The sequence below is a fragment of the Lepidochelys kempii genome, chromosome 6 (assembly GCF_965140265.1).
Source record: "Lepidochelys kempii isolate rLepKem1 chromosome 6, rLepKem1.hap2, whole genome shotgun sequence".
NCBI lineage: Eukaryota > Metazoa > Chordata > Testudines > Cheloniidae > Lepidochelys > Lepidochelys kempii.
In genome coordinates, this window is record NC_133261.1 from 4,640,575 (window position 1) to 4,660,830 (window position 20,256).

Below are 20,256 nucleotides of genomic sequence, written 5' to 3' on the forward strand. Positions count from 1 at the left end.
TGCACAGAGTCACAGTGAGAGTCGGTCCCTGCCCTGAAGAGCTTATAGACTGAACAACAAAGGGTCGGAGGGAAAATTATTATTAGGGATCATCACCCACAGCCAAGCAGGGAGGGGTGGGATACTGGCCTAGATGGGCCATGGGTCTGGGCCAGGATAGCAGGGAGATGTGTAAGTGTGAATGGGGCATGGGGGTCAATTTTTTGAATTTGCCGAAGTGCCAGTTAGATTTCATCTGAAAATCTAACAAACTAGATTTTCCTACTGGATAAACAGTATTGCCAGTTTAGGGCTGGAATTTAGTTTGGCTCACCCTTTTTTTACTGCATCCTGGGAGTACTGGCTTTCTGATTTTAAAGTTGGGTCCTTCTCAGATCTACTTCGACCTCGGTCAGAATGTCTCAAATGAGGACACTGGGTTATTCTTAACCAGCCAACCAGTTTATTAATTCACCATGAATGACCCAGATCTATAATCAACAGTTATCAGTTCTCCAGTATTTCTAACACACTTTCTGCACCTAAAGTAATTCTCCAAGGAGTAAAGTTATGTCTCACAGGCTGCACCTTGAGGAGTCTGGCATTTGCTGTTTCTCATGTTGGCTTTGAAAGGGACTTGTTTAAAGCATCAAAAGCAGATGCTTAAACATTTTCTGTGAGAGTCTTAGTTCAATTGACTTGGGTGTACCAAGGAGGAGAAGCCAAAATACAGTTCCTCAAGGCCTCACTAGAGAGAGTGCAGCCGCAAAAAGGGAACTAGCAGTTACCACTTCAGTGTAGACACTCACTACACAGATGGGAGGGGTTAATCCACACACACACATTCCCAAGAGGTAGTCGCTACCTAGTGCTTTCTACACTGGCGGTTAGGCCAATTTAACGACATCACTCGGGGATATGGATGTTTCAACCCCCTGAGTGATGTAGCAGGGTCGACCTAACTTTTTAGTGTAGACCTCGCCTGGGCCATAAAAAGAAAGAACAATCTCTGAAATGAAATCTCATGGTTTCCCCAAACTGCTGGTCACCCTGGATAGGAGGAGTGTGTCCACGTTACGGCAGCTTCTTTGTTGGAGTCAGCAACTTCTGATGGTTTTTAGATCCTGTTTCGGGGTTCAATGGAGGTATTTTCTGCTTGGCTGTTGGCTCTCAGATTTTGGATCGCTCATTCCTTCAATATCCAGTAGATGGCACCAGTGTATAACAAATTTCTTTGCTCCTTTTCTTAGCTGAGGCTTTGTACGTTTCATCAAGGATTAGGAGTCCTTGTGGCACCTTAGAGACGAACACATTCATTTGGGCATAAGCTTTCATGGGCTAAAACCCACTTCATCAGATGCATGGAGTGAAAAATACAATAGGCAGGTATAAATATACAGCACATGAAAAGATGGGAGTTGCCTTACCAAGTGTGTGTGGGGTGGGGGTCAGTGCTAATGAGGCCAATTCAATCAGGGTAGATGTGGCCTATTCCTAACAGTTGACAAGAAGATGCGATTATGCCCAGATAAATTTGTTAGTCTCGTTAGCACTCCAAAAAGTAATTTTCCCTCTGTTGGTATTCACCCCTTCTTGTCAACTGTTGGGAATAGGCCACATCTACCCTTACATAAGTGACTAAGACTAGCTTCAAGATTTTATTGGCACACCCCATTTCCTGTTGCTGGAGGAATGGGATGTTCCACTTTCTTCTGATCTGTAAATGGGGATTCGGGGGAGGGGGTGTATCGGTCAGTGTGTATCTGTGTTGGTATTTGGGTGTGTCTGTGCAGAATTGTGCATGCAAGTCTGTGTGCATGTGTGAGTGTCTGTGGCAAGTGTGAGTACAGTGTGTGTATCTGTCAGTGTGTGTGCGTCAGGATGCATGTGTGTCTCTGTGTGGTATGTCTGTGGTGTAACTGTGTACGTGTCCCTGTGTGTTGTGTTTGTATGTAACTGAGTGTGGTGTGGTGTGTCTGTGTGTTATTCTGTGTGTGCAACTTTCTCTGGAGGGAGGTGTGTGTGTGCATTGTTCTTGCCACTCTTCCTGCCAAATTTCCGCCCCTCACCCCAACTCCGCTTTCCTTCCCAGCCAGGGCACAGATGCCCTTTGCCCTCCCAATCTCCGTGCCCAGGAGTGTTTGAATAACACAAGACAACAGGAGTGAATCTGAGGCTGAGCCCCCTGGTGCCCCCCAGAGGAGCAAAACCCCTGACCGCACAAAAGGGTCACAAAAATCGGGAGCCAGATCAAAACTGTTAATCTTCCAACTGAGCACAGCCCAGTGTCACAGAAAAGAAGAGGGTGGGCTGGATGAAGGGTGGAAGTGGTGAAATTTGTTTCACTTTCCTTTTTGGGACACTGCTGTCTCGGGGGAAAGAGCCAGCATGGGAAAGACCCTGAGAGACCACCTGTTCGACACCATTAGAGAACTGGGCAAGTCGGACTTGAAGACATTTAAAGACAAGCTGAACAATTTCCAGCCCAAGGAAGGTTATAACCCCATCAGATGGGGAGAGCTTGAAAAAGCAGACACTGTAGAAATCACTCGCCTGCTCGTCAGCTACTACGAGGAGGATTACGCGGTGGAAGTGGCCGGGAAGGTGCTGGAGGACATGGACAAGAAGAACCTGACACACAACCTGTTCCAGGCCACAGGGCAGGGTGAGTGAGGGGCTTTTAAGGGGGGATCGCCCCCTCCCTAAGGGGGATCTTGTCTTGATGGGTCTCCAAGTACAGGAGCTGCCTGCTTAACGGCCTGCCAAGCAGAAAAATGAGCAATGCTGCTGGCTTCCTTAGCACAACCCCCCCCAGGGGCAGAATTGTGCAGCCCCTTCTCAGGCCAGGCTGCCACCGGGTATCACAGATCCAAAGGGCTTGAGACCAGAGGGGAAAGTGAGCTGGTACGGTGTACCGGTAAAAAATGGTCACCGGTACAGGCCCGTACACAGCGGATGTTAAAGCCCAAGGCCGCCAAGGGAGGGGGCAGCGATGTGGGAGGGGGGAGGGGGCAAACGGGGCAGCTTCCCTGGGGCCCAGCAATTTAATAGGGCCCAGGGCTCCCGGCCACCACCGCTGCTATCATGTCAGCAGCCAGGGCCCCGGGCCCTTTAAATCCCCGGGCAGCACTGGCCAGGCAGCACTGAAGAGCTGGTTGGGGGAGGCTGACCCCCAGTCCCGCCCCTTCTGCCCGAGACCCTGCCCTTCCGGAGCCAGGCCCTCGTACCAGAAACACCTTTCAGTTACTTTCACCCCTGGTTTAGACACCTAACTTCCTGTTCTAGGTCCACAAAGGGAGTTAGGGTCTTCCACTGTATCACGGAGGCAACTCGATCCAGACAGGGCCAGGCCAGTAGTTGACGGTTCGCTTGTACCAGCCCAGCCCCCATCTCTTCCTTCTCCTTTCCCAAACGGGAAATGAACCCCCCAACACCCAGTGGGGATCACGGCTCCACAGTGGGGAATTGTGTAGGGGGGGGTGAGAGACACAGAGGGGAAGATCTGTTCATATGGAGGTAGGAAAAGATAGGGGTGCTGGAAAGGAAGAGAAGGAGGGATGGGGGATAAATACATGGATGTGGAATTGCTCACACCTGGAGGGAGGAGTCCTGCGTCCAAGAAATGGTTATTTTTCTTGCTTCATCAGTCCAACAAGGAACCAAACATTCTCCTTTCTATGGGGGAGGTTTTTTTTCTGTTCCCCTTCCCCGCCACTGATTCCTCATGGCAACATTCCCCGACTCAGCTATGGGTCACCCCAAACCTTCTCCTGCCGGCTCCCAAATCCCCGTCCCTGTGGGGGAACGGCTCGCTCGGGGTGCACCCCTGAGAGACGAACCTCTCTCCTCCTTCTCTGCTGCAGCTACTGGCGGTGCCCAGCAGACCCCAGCTCCGACCAGCACCATCCGGACCAGAGTCACAGGTGGGCTGACATTTGTCCAGCTGTGTCGGGGATGGGACAGTAACACGGGGGTTTTGGTCATGTTCAAGACCCCACCCCCAACCCCAGTGCATTATGTCATTTATGGAGCACCCTAAAATCCCTCTGGGTTCACTGCACGGAGAGGCTGGCTGTCCACGAGCTCCCAGCTGCCGTAGAAAGCTGAGATTGTGCTATGGGGAACTGGCCAAAGACTGAGGGGTTTCTCCTGTGGAAGGGAAGGATCCCGGCAGCGAGGGAGGCGGGCAGTGTGGGGAGGGCAGGCTGGGATGGGAGGATGGGGGAGTGATCTGGGCAGCGGGGGAGGCGGGTGGCATGGGGCGTGCAGGCTGGGGGTGTGGGGGGGAATCCAACAGATAGCCGGGTGACGTGGAGAGCGTCAGGCGGGATCCCAGCAGGGATGAAGGAGGGGCAGAGGCTGCTCCGATTCCTTTCTGAGTGAGCTCCCTGTTGTCTCCAAGCAGGTATAGCTGCCCCCATGCCCAGGGAGCACAGGCCAGACTCGTCCAGGGCTGGAGACTCAGGTAGGGTGACCAGACGTCCGGGTTTTCCTGCACATTGCCTTTGAGGCTCCTTCCTCTGTCCGGGCAGATTTTTCAGATAACAGGAAATGTCCAGGTGTTTTGCAGAGCAGATGCTGGAGCTCAGCAAGAGCCCCAGTTGGTCCACTTCCTGACTGGTCCCACCCCTGCATCTGCAGCTGATCGGTGCAACCACCGATTCTGGGGCCCACCCAGGCCCCGGCTCCCAGCCCCGGGGAGCGGGTTCCCGCAGGGAGGTGCTATCTGGTGGCTTTCGCTGCACGCTGGACTTGCGCCAGCCGTCCTGCCCCCATGACAGGGAGCAACACTGCCCACCCCTCCAGTGAATACCCTCACTGCAGGTGCCCCCTCCAGTACCCCCAACCTGTCCCCCCTCCACCTTCCTCCCTCAGTTCCCCTTTTTGAAAACTTGACACACAGTAACCCTTGACTCAGGTCAGGCCTGAGGCCCGACACAGGCCCCCCGACCACACTCAGCGCTTTGGCCCTCCAGCTTCTGATGTCAGGGGAGGTGCTGCCACCCAGCCCAGCCTTCCACAGCCGGCGGGTGGCGGCTGTTTTGAAGCTGCTTATTCAGCTCACTCATCGTAGGCTCCCCGGTCTTGTCGCGCCACAGCTGGGTTAACTCTGGCCTCTGCCGTGCAGACGGCCGAATGGTTCCTACTAACCCCGTTCGCTAGCGCTCCAGTTCCCAGCATGGTTACGCTACTGTCCACATAGCGACTGGAACTGGGTTGGAGCAGGTTCCAGCTTGCATTGCGTTTCTCTTTACAACTGAGATCAGAATCCAGCCCTGACGCCACTGGCCTCGGCGGGGTCACCGCGGATTTACACTGGGGTCACCGAGATCACAATCGATTTTCTGGGAGTGTCTCATAATAACAACTTACATTTTATCTTATAATAATAACAGTTGTGCATGTAATAGATTGTGTGTATATCTACATAAATACCCAACGAACGTGTCACCCCAGCACAGCTAGACAGAGAGAGGGGTGCGTATGGGGATAGACAGGTGGATGGATAGTTGTATAGGAGGATAGAGGGAGGGATGTGTATGGAGATGGATGGGTGGGTGGATGGGGGCTTTTGAAAATACTGGCGTGATTTAGGAATCCCACTGATTTTTCAACAGAATGTTTACTCAGAAGTCTTTTTCATGCTTTAAAAAATGGCACCCCTGTCATGGATCCACAGGGTCGGTGCTATGGCCCTCACTTTGGAACAGTCTCTAGGAGGACCTGTTCAGTGAGCCAGACCCCGCAGAGGTCAGAGAATCATAGAATATCAGGGTTGGAAGGGACCTCAGGAGGTCATCTCGTCCAACCCCCTGCTCAAAGCAGGACCAATCCCCAACTCAATCATCCCAGCCAGGGCTTTGTCAAGCCTGACCTTAAAAACTTCAAAGGAAGGAGATTCCACCACCTCCCTAGGTAACGCATTCCGGTGCGTCATCGCTCTCCTAGTGAAAAAGTTTTTCCTAATATCCAACCTAACCTCCCCTCCCCCTTGCAACTTGAGACCATGACTCCTTGTTCTGTCATCTGGTACCACTGAGAACAGTCTAAATCCATCTCCAGGGCGAGCCACCATGTGGCTTCACCGCCTCCATAGACTGGACCTCTGGTCGTTCAGCACCGCGAGCTCCATTCAGCCGGTCCCACTGAGACGGACCCCTGAGGGAGACTTGTACAGTATTAGGGAGCAGTGCACCCCACCACCTGCAGTGACACTCAGCCAGCCTTGTCACAGTAGGGTTTACTAGTCAGCTGGGGCACAGCCTAGGAAGTCCTTGGTTAGCACAGAGAAATGAAGGTTGAAGCATAGGCCCTTCTGGGTAGCCAGAGCCCAGCCAAGCTGTAGTGAACCCTCATTGTTCAAGCTCTGTCTGTCCCTGACTCTAATCTCCTTTGTCAGACTCCAGGCAGTGCCCCCGACTGCTTCCCGCAGCCCACATTTAACTTTCTCCTCGCTCTTGCCCCCCCCCCCAGTCCTCTGTTCCCAAGCTGGGGAGATACAGCTCAGCCCCCCCGCCGTGGAGATGCAGGAAGTCCATATCTCTCTGGGTCATTGATAGCCAGGTTTCAATGTCCCTGGGATTGGATCTGCCATTGTCTTCTGAAGAGCTGCATTCATGTGGGACCTAAGGCCCCAGCCAGCGAGGCACCATTCACACCTGGATCTGAGCCTGCCCTGAGAGCAAACAGTCCCTTTTCACCCACTAGGTAACAATGCAGCAGAGAGGGGAAACTGAGGCACACATCTGCTTCATAAAAAATATTACCAAAACTTCCTACTTCATCACAACCCATACTTAACGGCAAGATTTGGCTGAAGAGCAGAGAGGTACATAGACTGGCATCCTGGTCTCTAGGGGTTAGCAATACAATAGGCTAGCGTGGCTTAGTGGATCATGCAGAGGATGAGGGCGCAGGCTCTATTCCCAACTTTGCCACTGTCCTGAGGGGTCACCTTGGGAAAATCACTTGTGCCCTCTGTGCCAGAATCACCCCATCTTTAGATGGGGATAAAGACACCGACCTCCTTGTTAATCATTGTGATATCTGTTGATGGCAAGCTCAAGGGATGGAGACCCAAAGATGGATGGAATAGCCACTTTGAGATCCTTGGGGTGAAAGACACCAGAGAACTTCCAGATCAAGTAGCATAAAAGCCACCTGAACTCCGTTCCTTTATGCAGCTGTTTCTGACTCACTCCCCTGTTTCCAGGAGACGAGATGGACCTTCGGTAACATCAGGTGCTGAGCTCAAGCCTTCACAATTGATGTGACGCAGTGAAAGAGATGGCTAATGCTGGAATGAAGACTGCCCTGCAGCATTACCAGCTCCCAATGGCCAAGGAAACCTGGAGCCTTTTCAGCGTCGTACCAACTGGCCAGGATATTGCATTCCATGTTTTCGGTCAATAAAACAATTGCCTGGTTTTCATACAGAGAACTCGTCCATCAGCTGTGTGGGTGTTTTCCTTGATCTTTTCAGCCGGCAGGTTCAATGGTGTGTCGGAGATTTGGCTGGGCTCCGGTGAAAGTCCCAGCTGTGGTGCTCTCCTCTTACAGCACCTAGGATGGTGGGTCTGTCTCATGAGCGAAATGGCTGCAAGGCTTGGATGAGTGACCCTAAGGAACGTTTGGATCCTGTTAGAAGTACAGGGAGCCGAGCCTAATGGTGCACAAGGGGGTGCTGCCGGGAGGGCTCAGTAGGGGATGCTCTCCCACACAATCAGTTCTGGTCCCTAGGGGGTGCTGTGCTGTGGGAGGCTCAGTAGGGGGTTACTCTTTCTCCCCTCTCAGTCAGTGCTGACCCCAGTGCGCCCCTAGGGGGTGCTGTGCTGCAGGGAGGATGGCTCAGCAGTGGTTATCCTTTTTAACAACTGCTAACATGGCTCATCCAGCAGCTTTTGAACTCCAGACCTCTGAACCCACAGCACAGCGCTCTACCACGTGAGGTAAAGGAGCAACTTCATTAACTAGCAGCAGGAGCAGGCTGGTACTCTCTCTTTGACCCTGCGTCTAGAGAGGGACGTAGCACAATCAGCCAGCAGGTTGTTTTCTTAACCTTAATACAGTTTTTTGGGGGGGAGAATTTACTCTTTTTATAGTGCCCCCAAATGAGCCAGGCACTTCGCAGAAGATATAGCAGGGCCTGATTTCATCACCTTTACGCTGAGTAGTACCACGGATGTCAATGGGAACTATACAATACTAATTTCTCCGTACTGTTACTCACACCTTCTTATCAACTGTCTGTAATGGGCCACTCTCATTACCACTTCAAAAGTTATTTTTCCTCCCTTGGTATCCTGCTGTTAATCGATTTCTCTCATTAGACTGACCTCACCCTTGGTAAGGCAACCCCCATCCTTTCATGAATCTATACCTGCTCCTGTATTTTCCACTCCATGCATCTGACGAAGTGGGTTCTAGCCCATGAAAGCTTATGCCCAAGTAAATGTGTTAGTCTCTAAGGTGCCACAAGGACTCCTCATTCTTTATACCCTCACAGTGTTTACATCAGCCTGCAAGTCACAGGGAGCACTCGCCACAGCCGGCACCTCCTTCTGGTTGCTCTGGTGTCTCTCCTGTTGCCCTCTCATTCCGCAGACCTTTCTCGCTCCAGGAACCGCACCCTCCTCTTTGTGACTTCGCCCTATGGCCAGGTCACTACATGGTTCCCCTTTGGGGGCGGGGGGAGTGTAACAGAGTCTTTTCATGCAAATAGTCTCAGGCAGTCCACTGTCCCTTGCCTGGTCTCTACCATGTCCCCAGTGGCTGACAGGGCAACCTGGGCCCACCCTCTCCACCAGGTTCCAGCTCAGGGGCCCTCTAATCAGCAGCGAAGGACTGCACTCCTGTTCACTGCTGCTTATCCCCTGAGCCATCTCCTACCTTTCTGGCTTCCTCTCTCTGCGTTTACCAGCTTCCCAGCTCACTCCCAGGAAGTAACAGTGGGCTACCCTCTAGAGTCCCAACACCCAGGGAATGTCTGCAGACCAGCTCCCTGCAGCCTCTTTCTGCTGTCAGCTACCTGGCTTTGTACAGGCCCCTCCCCGGTCCTGTCCACCTGACCCTCATGGCTGATTAATCAATCCCTGCTCCCTTGCTCCTCCTCCAGGTGCTGCCTATAGGTTCCTGGGGCCTAATTTCCCCCCTCAAGGACAGGGTGGGAGCACACCCCCAACAAACTGCATTTAAACTTCATTTTGTACATTCCTTTCTTTTGTGTTCTGTTAAAAAAAAAAAAAAGGAATGGCCATTAACGGTGTGCTTTCAAATATTGAACAAACGTTGATTTGCTACCACAAACCAATTAACTTTGAAAAGCTTGGATACAAAGGCTGTTACTGTTTGGCTAACACCGAGTGCTCAGTGGGTGAGAGCATTACACCACAGAAGATTTTGTTGAGCGTCTGTTTTAGCAGTGAAGCGTTATTTTTACTATGGAAAACTAGTAATGCACAAGATAAGGAAGTAAAAATAAATGTCTTTGCAAAAGCAGGTCGATTTGTTCTAAAGAATTGGGGAAAATGAGAACAAAAGCATAGATTGTGTTACAAGTAACTTGGTTCCTATTGCATGGTAAGTACATATATTAAAAGCACATTAACCATTTACACCACCAGACAGCGGAAACCATCTCTGAACCATGGCAGTGAGGGCCTGGCTACTGAGAAACGGTGTCCCACTTACAGTATGCATGATGAAGTGAGCTGTAGCTCACGAAAGCTTGTGCTCAAATAAATTGGTTCGTCTCTAAGGTGCCACAAGTCCTCCTGTTCTTTTTGCGGATGCAGCCTAACACGGCTGCTACTCTGAAAAGTATGCATGACGTCGCTAAACTGTTTAATCAAAGACAAGTAAAAATCGGTTATTGTAAACATCCTAAAGGCAAGGGGAAATTGTACTAGTAGAGAACTTACGTGTACTGCTTATGGGTGTTACGTGCTAACCTCCAGAACCAGTTCATGAGAAAATATTGAAAAAGGAAAACACTTAGATAAAAACAGTTAGTGAAAACCCAGCTATTGTGTCTTTGAGACCAGAGACCTATTTACAGCAAAAAGCTGAAATGAGTGTAGTAAAATCCGGGGGAAATAAAACAAAACCGTGTTTAAAATAAACAAGAAAGCTCCTATAGGCTGCATAAAATATGAATGTTTGAGGCACGTTTGAATACAAGAGAGCGGACTCAGCCCTGTTGCACTGCATGGTATAACCATAACCTACTGAAAAAATTAAGGCCCGATGAAACCATACCCCCATGTTTTCTTAACGTTCCATCAGGGTTAGATATTTGATCCTGTTGGGGTTAGAAAAATGATCAGTAAATAGGTGTGATGGGCTGTAGGATATGCGATATGTAGAATGTATACATTAGGTGATGGGACATGTGAAAAGATGCTTGCTTGTCTGGCAGGGTGGGAGAACAGCCAGGGGAAAAGCTCAGCCAGCAACCTGATCAGGTGAACACCTGGGTCAGCACTACAATCAGGTAAACAACTAAGTCAGCCAACTAATCTTAGTGTTCTGCAGAAAAGTGTTTGTACAACATATCATGAATAACTTTGTAACAAGGTATTTAAGGCCCACACCTGAAGGCAGGGGCTTGCTTGCATTTAACCCTATTCTGTGCCCTGTTTGGGTGGACTGATCAGTCACTGAAGAAGCAAATAAACAACCTGCTTCTCCAGCTCAAGAATCTGTCTGTGAATCTGTGTGTTCTGGGGGTTCCCTAGGGAGGTGGGGGAATCTCCATCCTCAGAGGTTTGTAAGGCCCGGCTTGACGAAGCCCTGGCTGGGATGATTTAGCTGGTGTTGGTCCTGTTATGAGCAGGGGGTTGGACTAGGTGACCTCCTGAGGTCCCTTCCAACCCTAATCTTCTATGATTCTATGAAAAGAGCCAGTCAAGATGGACATTCACCCACAGTAAGAGGGGTGGGTGGGGATGATGAGCTATAGTTAATATTAAATTAAATAAAACCTCAGGAGTTTGTAGAACACTATGGATCATACTTTCTCACAACTCAAAGTCATTAGAACAAATATTTCTCACTATACCCATGTCTATCTCCTGCATATGCCCCTAAATCACAAACAACATTTTAAACATTAAAACCACCCTTTTAAACCATTTTAAAACACACACAACACACATATTGCCGAGTAAAAACCCCAGTAATTTTTTTAAAAAACGAGAAGTCACTGTGGCACCTTAAAGACTAACAAATTTATTTGGGTGTAAGCTTTCCAGAAGGAAGTGCCAGATACCCAGAGAGGGTGCACTGAGGTGGTGGTGAAGGCCGAAGGGCACGAAAAGGAGAAGAGAAACTTGTAATTGGAGAGGAGAAACTCGAAAGAGTCCCTCAGAGGCCAAGCTGAAGGATATAGGGACCAATACGGAGACTAACTGGGGCAAGACAGGAACTCAGACCCTGGGAGAAGGGGTGCAGAGAGAGCCCACAGAGCTAGGGCCAGGGCTACAGAAGAAAGTGAAAGCCAACTTGGCCTTGCGAGTATCGTGAGAAGACGCAGAGTTCCTGAGAGAGAAATTCAGGGGATGCCAGGGAGGAAAACAGCAAGTTGCTTCTCATGGTAGGAGACGGGGAGAATGAACGGGATGACCTGTGGGCCTAGCCGTGACTGCTCCAGGGAAGAAGGTACCTGCCCACCTGAGGGTTGGGGTCTTGAGGGGCAGGGTTAATGTAGAGTGAGTAGGGAGCTAATTAACCCAACAAGCCACAGCTGAGGGGAATCAGGGGGCTAAGGGAGCCCAGCTCAGAAGGAGGATGCTGGGCTGGGACTATAAAGGCAGGAAATTGGGAGCAGAAGGGGGTTGCTGGGAGAGTCTACAGTCACATCCTGGGAGAAGGGAGGTGCATTTAGCCTGGGAGGAGAGAAGCCAGGAAAGTAGGACAGAGCTCAGGGAAAGGCAGTAAGGTCTAGAAAGGAACAAACCTTGACTGCTGGCTAGAGTGAGCCAGAGTACAGGTGGGCTGAGGTTCCCCTGCCAGCCACTGCAGGACTGGTACTATAAGGCAGTGAACAGGAATATCGCTTGGGGTCGCTGAAGGAGTCTTTGGAAGATGCATCTAGCTATCTGGCTGGAGGGCTGAGTTGCAAAGAGGCAGCAGCTCGTGGAGCAACAGAGGCGCTTCAAATCCAGAGAGAAAGGTGCAGAGATGGCAAGCAACTGCAGGAACGGGTGTGGATCCAGTGAGCTATTTCCCAGAATGACCAGGAGGAGATGCCATCCTAGCAGTGAGTGGAGCACCCCATCACTGGGACCTTGCAGATGTCCATGAATGTCTTAAGGTGTTTTCTTCATTTTAAACATCTTTACCAAAGTCCAGACACCAGATGGGTGTAGTTTGGTTATGGCCTGGTGTAATTGTGCCCCTAGTAACATGTACATTCCCAGCAAAACACCTTATACACAGTACACCCAATTGTTCACCCCTTGCATAGACCATTGATCCTGCTCCTCCATAGTCATAGGAGAGGGGCACATCCAAACATCTGTTGATTGACACTATTTTACACACCCCTCCATTGATTCCCGGTGAGCTCCTCCCCTTCTCATTATTCCATACGGCTCGTGGGAACCACTTTAGTTGCCGGTACCATTTCCTTTCTGGGTACCATGGTAGCTATTACACAGGTGCTGGCCTCCTAATTGAGCATTTTGCATTCCCATACACATCTCCCCACAGGGTCAGCCTTTTGAAGCCATCCCCCACCCATGTCATGAGGTTTTCTGTTCATTAAAACACAACATTGCTAGCAACAAGACAAACACAAAACACAGATCCATGGTATTGTGCGTTATTTTTCCTGCTGGCGCCAGCTTGCTTGTAGAGTGTCTGAAAAATAAAAGAAACAATTTCCTCCCCCCTAGTGGGGACAGATTATTGCTTAATAATAATAATAATATCCACTTTCTTTTACAAATTTCCTTGCTAATTGCAGGAAAAACACAAGAATTACCTCCAGGCTGTCCTTATTTTGTTCTATAGTCAGGCTAGTGAATTACCGCACTCACTGGTCATTTATGAAATTCATGAGGTGGTGTACCTCAGTTTCCCCTCTTGTACAACAGACCATGTTTACAATAGTTTCTCTGCTGTATCAAGCTTTAAGTTTATTCTCAGGTAATAGCTGAGACACAGCTTCAGATTTTAGCACTATACACACACAAACACACACACACATACACATACCCCTTAAGGTTAACCTGTTCCCCCTTATTTTCAGGCTTGACTTGTTTTTTCACCTCCCTTTCCTGGAGGGCCATAATCTGAGTCTTCTAGTAGCTTGTTTGCTAACCAGATGTATTCATTATTTGCAGCTCCTTTGAGCCCATCAGCTAGGTAATTTGCATTTACACAGAGGCTTACTAGCTTGCTTCTGGATCCAAAGCTGTTAGCAGCTCAGAGACTGTCTTAAAAGGGAAACATTTTACTTCCAGAGTTCTGATTACTTTCCACTCTCATCTCCTGTTCCAAATCACACAGAGATCTGAAAAAGAAAGCACAACCTATTGTGGCCCCTTTTGGAGCCCTAATAGGATTTTAATTAAGTACCATGTTTTGTTTGCATTTCTTTTACCCCTTCTCCAATATACACTGCACACGTCCTGGGAAAATGCACATTCCTTCCATATAGTTTAACCTGCATAACATTATATTAGCCATATTAATTTTACACAAGGTATAACTGCCTCCCATGCCCACAGAGTTTTCATGCACACACACCAAACAAAAAATCTAATCCCCCAGAGCCACCCCAAGGCTCAGTGCTCCCATCATTCCTCCCCTTTTCCTTTTCTTTTTACCTATGCGCACACACAAAATTCTCTTTTGCCCAACATCCCTTGCACTGCGATTACTCTTTTACACAACTGTACCCCGATTACACTTCCATCTTGTACAACTAGACACAACCAGGGGCAGCCAAGTTATGTTCCAATAGAAACCCCTTCCATCCTTTAGTGATTTTGATTACATTACCCAATAGTCAAATAATTTTGATCAGATTCTCTCTCTGCCTGCAGCAGTCTCTGCAGATCATTTCTGTGGGAAAAGGGCCCATTTTCCCTCAGAATAACTGTAAAGGCTTCTGGGGACAGAAGCCTAGTGGTGGTAGTAGCCACTCTACCTGACCCCCTTGGATAATTTAATTACCAAGCTTTCATCCAATGTGACTGCACAGAGTTGCACAAACAGTTACATTTATATAACTGGGTTTTATCATTAAACAAAAACTTCCTTCTTGACATCTCACATAAGTATCCGAAGTACCCTCCATTAAAACTTCAGAAAAACAAGAGTGTGGAAAGGCAGGTTGCACTTTGAAACTTTTTTTTTCTTCCCCTTCTTTCTCTCCACTCCCCCAGGAGCAAGTCCCAGCTCCAGTCTCTAAAGGTCGTCTGTTAGCTCTGCTTTTGACTTTAAACCCTGTTGTGCCAAATCATCTTTAACCACCCCTAACTAATTTACAACCCTTTAGCAGCCCTTGCTGAAGCAGCACCAAACTTGAAAGATTCCTGGCAGCTTCCCATAATGCTGCCCTTACTTCAAACCTCTCACAAGTGTACTGAAGTACCTCCTTTCCCCGGAAGGCATTCAGTCCCCATGGGCAGGGACCTTCTTCCACTACCGTATACCAAGGAGGGTGGGCTCCTCAGCCACCCGCCATCCCTCTGGGTCCCCTAACACTTCCTCCAGTTCCTTGTTAATCTCATCCCAGGTTGACCCCTGCACCTGGTATGGGCTCTGGTTCTTCCTTATCCATTTATCCAAAAAATCCTTTACCCTGGCTTGCCAGAACCCGCAACTACCATCACGAGAGTTCGCGATACCCCCTCCAAGCAGCTGTGCGGACTGTTGGGGAGGGGGACTTACCGGCTGCCACTCACCTATCCAATGCGATGTATCCGAGTCAATCACCGGCACCAAGATGTTAGGAGCTTATTCCTTCACCCGCTTCCTTCCCTGGTCCTTCTTGCATGAACAGAGAGCAACAATACCCGAAGTCCGAAGGTGCAAACAATTCAATGTTTGTTGGGGTGAGCTTCCAGCAAGCATGATTCCAGTTTCCTTCCTTAGTGTCCCCCTTTCCAGCTCTGACACCACAGAGCCTTACACCTGTGTCCCTGTTCCCATTCCTGCCCTTAGCCAAACATGATTCCAATTTCCTCACCCTATTCCCTGTTCCCATTTCACCTCCCCACATCCCCCACTTCCTGATTGACTGCAGACTATATAATAAAACTTGAGTTCTGCTTAGCTATACCTTAACCAATCATTTTCCTGAAATTTAACTAACCAATCCTAACATATTGTAACATGATTATGTAACCAATTATATCCCACCGCCTTAATTTTGTCATTATAGTTCCCACTTTGCTATTGTTTGTCTGTATAATCTCTGTCTGGTTCTGTGATTGTTCCTGTCTGCTGTATAATTAATTTTGCTGGGTGTAAACTAATTAAGGTGGTGGGATATAATTGGTTAAATAATCATGTTACAATATGCTAGGATTGGTTAGTTAAATTTCAGTAAAATGATTTGGTTAAGGTATAGCTAAGCAGAACTCAAGTTTTATTATATAGTCTGCAGTCAATCAGGAAGTGGGGGTGTGTGGGGGCGGAAATGGGAATGGGGATGGGGAAACATTGAATAATAATAAACATTGAATTGTTTGCACCTTTGGACTTGGGGTATTGTTGCTCTCTGTTCATGCGAGAAGGACCAGGGAAGTAAGTGGGTGAAGGAATAAGCCCCCTAACAGGAGGGATCCTGGCTGTGGGAGAAGTGTCAGGCGGGAACCCAGCAGGGGTGGGAGAGGGTACGGAGGCCGCTCCTGTCTGTTTCTGAATGAACTCCCTGTTTTCTCCCAGCAGGTGTAGCTGACCCCACGCCCGGGAAACACCAGCCAGGCTTGTCCAGTGACGAAGACTCAGGTCAGGCCCTGGGCCAGACACGCACTCCTACCATGGTCAGCGCATTGGCCCCGCAGCCACCCAGCCCAGCCTTCCACAGATGGCAGGTGGTGGCTGTTTTGAAGCTGCTTACTCATCATGGGCTTACTCAGCTTGTCAGGCCAAAGTTGGGTTAACTCTGGCCTTTGCCGTGTAGACGGCCGAATGGTTCCCGCTAACCCCGTTAGCTAGTGCTCCAGCTCCCAGGGCTGCCGGGCTACCCAGCATGGTTACACTACTGTCCACATAGCGACGGGAACCGGGTTGGAGCTGGCTCCAGTTACATTGGGTTTATCTTTACAACTGTGATCAGAATCCGGCCCTGCGCCACTGGCCTCAGTGGGGTCACTGCGGATTTACAACAGGGGACACTGAGATCAGCATCTATTTTCTGGGAGTGTCTTGTAATAATAGGAATAACTTGCATTTTATTTTATTATAATCATACTCGTGGTGTATCTAACATATTGTGAAAATGTTTATATAAATACCCAAAGCACGTATCACTCCAACACAGCTAGCTAGACAGAGAGGTGTGTATGGGGCTAGACGGGTGGATGGATAGTCATGTGTGAGGGCAGAAGGAGGGATATGCATGTATGGGGATGGATGGGTGCATAGATGGATGGGCTCTTTTGAAAATATCAAAGTGAGTTAGGAATCCTATTGACTTTCAACAGATTCAGATTTGTTACGTCGCTTACAAGCTTTAAAAGATAACAGGAATGTCACGGAGCCACAGAATGATGTGATGGCCCCCGCTTTGGAAACGCCTCAGTGAGCCAGACCCCCTCGGGGTATCTCTCACTCTTCCTCCAGGGTAAGTCACGCAGCTTCACCTCCTTCTTAGGCTGGACCTCTGGGCCTTCAGCACCCCTGTCAGCTGCGAGTCCCACCCCTGAGGGAGATGTGTACAATCCTAGGGAGCAAGGCACCTCTGCCAGCATCTGCAGGCAGAGACACCCCAGGCCCCATGCTTTGGGGGGCCCTGCGCTTCAGGAGTGACACAGGGCCTGGGCGGCGGGGGGGCTGGCAGCAGCATGACCAGCCCTGCTCCTCTCTGCCCTGCTTCAGGGCACACAGGACCTGGGTGGCACAGAGGCCGGCAGCAGCTCCTCTCCGGCTCCCGCAGCACGCAGGAGAGGAGGGGGCGGGGGCTTGAGGGAAGGGCAGAATGGGGGCTGGGGTGGGAGCTTGGGGGAAGGGGCGGAATGAGGGTGGGGCGAAAGTGGGAAGAGGTGAGGCCTGGGGCAGGGGGTTGTCCCGCTTCCCGCACCCCCCCAGGGATGGCCCTGTCTGCAGGGACACTCAGCCAGCGTTGGCAGACAGCAAGGTTTATTAGCCAGCAGGAGCACAGCCTAGGAAGTCCTTGGTTAGCATCGCGAAATGAAGATCAAAGCATAGGCCATTCCCGGTAGCCAGAACTCAGCCAAGCTGTAGTGAACCCTCATTGTTCAAGCTCTGTCTGTCCCTGACTCTAATCTCCTTTGTCAGACTCCCAGGGGTGCCCCCGACTGCTTCCCACAGCCCACACTTTACTTCCACAGTCCTCTGTTTCCGAGCTTGTAAAATAGGCTCTCCCCGCTGCTAAGAGGCAGGGAAGTCCATATCTCTCTGGGTCATTGATTGCTAGGTGTCCATGTCTGGGCATTTGGATCCGTCATTGTCTTCTCAAGAGCTCCACTGATATAGGACCTAAGGTCCCAGACAGTGAGGTACCATTCACACCTGTGTCCTAGCCTGCCCCAAGAGCAAAGACATTCCCCTCCCAACTAGGTAACAATGCAGCATGTAGGGGAAACTGAGGCACACATAGGGTTCATACATTTTTTTTATGAAATTACCCCAAATTCCCACTTTGTCACAACCCATACTTATTAGCAAGATTTGGCTGGACTGCAGAGATAAATAGACCAGATAAATAGATCTATGTCTCTAGCAACTGGCAGTACAATAGGATAGTGCTGCCCAGCGGATAGCACAGAGGACGAGGGCTCAGGAGACCTGGATTGTAGTCCCAGGTCTGCCACTGGCCTGAAGGATCACCTTGGGAAAATCACGTCTGCCCGTTGTGCCAGTCACCCCACCTTTAAAATGGGGAAAGACACAGACCTCTATCAAAGCTCTGTGATGTCTGCTGATGGCAAGCGCTGTCGAACAACGAAGTGTTCTTGCTAGATCGAGGGATGGAGACCCCGAGCTAGATGGGGACCCTTAGAGAGATCAAAAATGAGCCACTTTGAGATCCTGGCAGTGAAAGACACCAGAGAACTGCCCCAGCAAGTAGCAAATAGCAACCCCGAGCCCCGTTCCTTTATGCAGCTGACTCTGTCTCGCTTTCCTGTCCCCAGGAGTCGCATCAAATGCTGAGCTAAACCCTTCCCAGCTGACGTCACACAGCGAAAGAGATGGCTAACGCTGGCATGAAGACCGTGCCCCGCTGCTCTACCTGATACGGACGGCCCAGGGAACCCAGAGCCTTCTCAGAGTTGTACCAAGTGGCCGTGAGATTGCATTCCATATTTTTGGTCAATAAAAGGGGGCAATTTGTTTTAATACCGAGAACTCAGCCATCAGCATTTTCCTTGATCTTTTAGGCTGGCAATTTCAACAGTGCGTCAGAGATTTGGAACCTGATTTGCTTGGGCTCCAGGGACAGTCCCGGCTGGGATGCTCTCCTGCTCTACCACCTGGGAGGGTGACTCTGTCTCGCAAGCTAAGCAGCCTCAAGGCTTGGATGGGTGGCCCTAAGGCTGTGAGTCCCAATCTTTCCTCGGCCATGGCACACCTGGAGCTCTTCCCCCAGCTGCAGGGACCACTCAGGGGCGGGAAGGGAGATTGAGCTCTGATTGGTTGCTCTGACCCTGGAGGAGGCGGGGCACTGAGGCAGACAGCCAATCAGAAGGCAGGGCAGGGTCAGGGGAGTGAGCGCGAGCTCCCAGCTGATTGCTGAGGCCCTGAGATAAGGGTGGGGATGATGCTGGGGCTGCGGGGAAGTGGCTCAGGGAAGTAGACTGAGAAGTCAGAGGGGATGCAGCACGTGGCTGCCCTCTACAGGGTCCCTGGGCCAGGACACCAAATGGCAGGTGGGCCCGGGTCCCTCCCACCCCCACTCGCCACTGAGGAAGTGGCTGGACCGGCCGAGTGGGGTACAGACCCTCCCTGGGTTACGCAAGACCCAACTTACGCAAATCCGCACTTACGGAAAAAGCTCCATAAGCTAGAAATAGGAGTGTGGGCTTTTTTGTTTGGGATTTTTTTTTTTTGGGGTAATGATCGGGTATACATTTCCAACTTATGCAAAACTCGAGTTATGCAAGGTGTTCCGGAATGACTGCGTAAGTCAGGGAGCGACTGTACTGTCTCCGGGAAGGGGGGTCCTGAAGAGGACCACTCGGTCCTTGGAGCGACGCAGCTCCAGGAGCCGAAGTGCTGGCGGGCGAGACGCCACCAAGAGCCAGTGTACTTGACCTGTGGAGCCGATCTGCAAGATGACCAGCAGGAGGTGCTAGCGGGGTGAGTCCCACCCTGTCACAGGGCCCTATAAGTACCTAAACCAAAGAGAACCACTACCCAGGCAGATTTTCCATGAACTGGAACCTGTCAGTCGAGCTTGAGAGGTCTCACAATGACGAAGAGACATCCAAGATTATCTTAATTTTTTTTAAAAAAAGAGCTTAAATAACTGCCCTGGCTTTTCTTCACAATGCACCAAAGCTTTATTTCACTCAGCAGATACCTCTGTATCAGGGGTTCTCAAACTTCATTGCATCACAACTCCCTTCTAACAACAAAAATTACTACATGACCTCAAGCGGGGCAGGGGGGCGAAGCCTGAGCCCGCTCCGGGCAGGGGAGCAGAGCTTAAGCCTAAACCTGAGCCCTGCCACGGCGGGCAGGCGGGCCAGAGCTGTAGCCCTTGGGTTTCAGCCCTGGGTGGTGGAGCTTGGGCTTCGGCCCCAAGCCCTAGCAAGCTAACAGCAGCACCCCTGACCCCATGAAAACAGGGTTGCGACCCACTTTGGGGTCCCGACTCACAGTTTGAGCACCTCTGCTCTAGATTAATGGACAGATAAGTATTCCTTTTAGCGAACACACCCAATTAGTGTTTTGCCATGTCTGGACCACAGAGGTCAATGATTTCACATGCATAGCCACTTTCTTGAGAAAAGACTGAGGTGGGGACCTGATAACGGTCTTCAGGTATGTTCAGGGCTGTTATAAAGAGGACAGGGATCAATTGTTCGCCGTGTCCACTGAAGGTAGGACCAGAAGCAATGGGCTTAATCTGCAACA

General features: G+C 50.2%; 1 protein-coding gene and 1 long non-coding RNA gene across 3 annotated transcripts; both read left to right on the forward strand.

Moving 5' to 3' along the window:
* Positions 1-2,192: 2,192 nt before the first annotated feature.
* LOC140912358 (pyrin domain-containing protein 1-like) lies at positions 2,193-7,426 on the forward strand. 2 transcript variants are annotated; one of them, XM_073346623.1, is made up of 4 exons: positions 2,193-2,644; positions 3,843-3,902; positions 4,385-4,444; positions 7,193-7,426. In XM_073346623.1, the coding sequence occupies exons 1-4, from the start codon at positions 2,368-2,370 to the stop codon at positions 7,213-7,215; spliced, it is 420 nt and encodes a 139-aa protein (XP_073202724.1). In that variant the 5' UTR covers positions 2,193-2,367; the 3' UTR covers positions 7,216-7,426. The 2 variants fall into 2 exon arrangements, with proteins under 2 accessions (XP_073202724.1, XP_073202725.1); XM_073346624.1 differs by lacking the exon at positions 4,385-4,444 and having other exon boundaries at positions 2,198-2,644.
* An 8,313-nt stretch (positions 7,427-15,739) lies between these two features.
* LOC140912359 (uncharacterized) lies at positions 15,740-18,515 on the forward strand. The gene is made up of 3 exons (XR_012159275.1): positions 15,740-15,942; positions 16,641-16,780; positions 18,312-18,515. It is a non-coding gene; the product is annotated as an uncharacterized lncRNA (long non-coding RNA).
* The last annotated feature ends 1,741 nt before the right edge of the window (positions 18,516-20,256 follow it).

Coding starts and splice junctions, on each gene's coding strand:
- LOC140912358 (XM_073346623.1), top strand. CDS start 2,368: ATGGGAAAGACCCTGAGAGACCACCTGTTCGACACCATTAGAGAACTG. Junction 2,645..3,842: donor GTTCCAGGCCACAGGGCAGG/GTGAGTGAGGGG, acceptor TCTCTGCTGCAG/CTACTGGCGGTGCCCAGCAG. Junction 4,445..7,192: donor GTCCAGGGCTGGAGACTCAG/GTAGGGTGACCA, acceptor CCCTGTTTCCAG/GAGACGAGATGGACCTTCGG.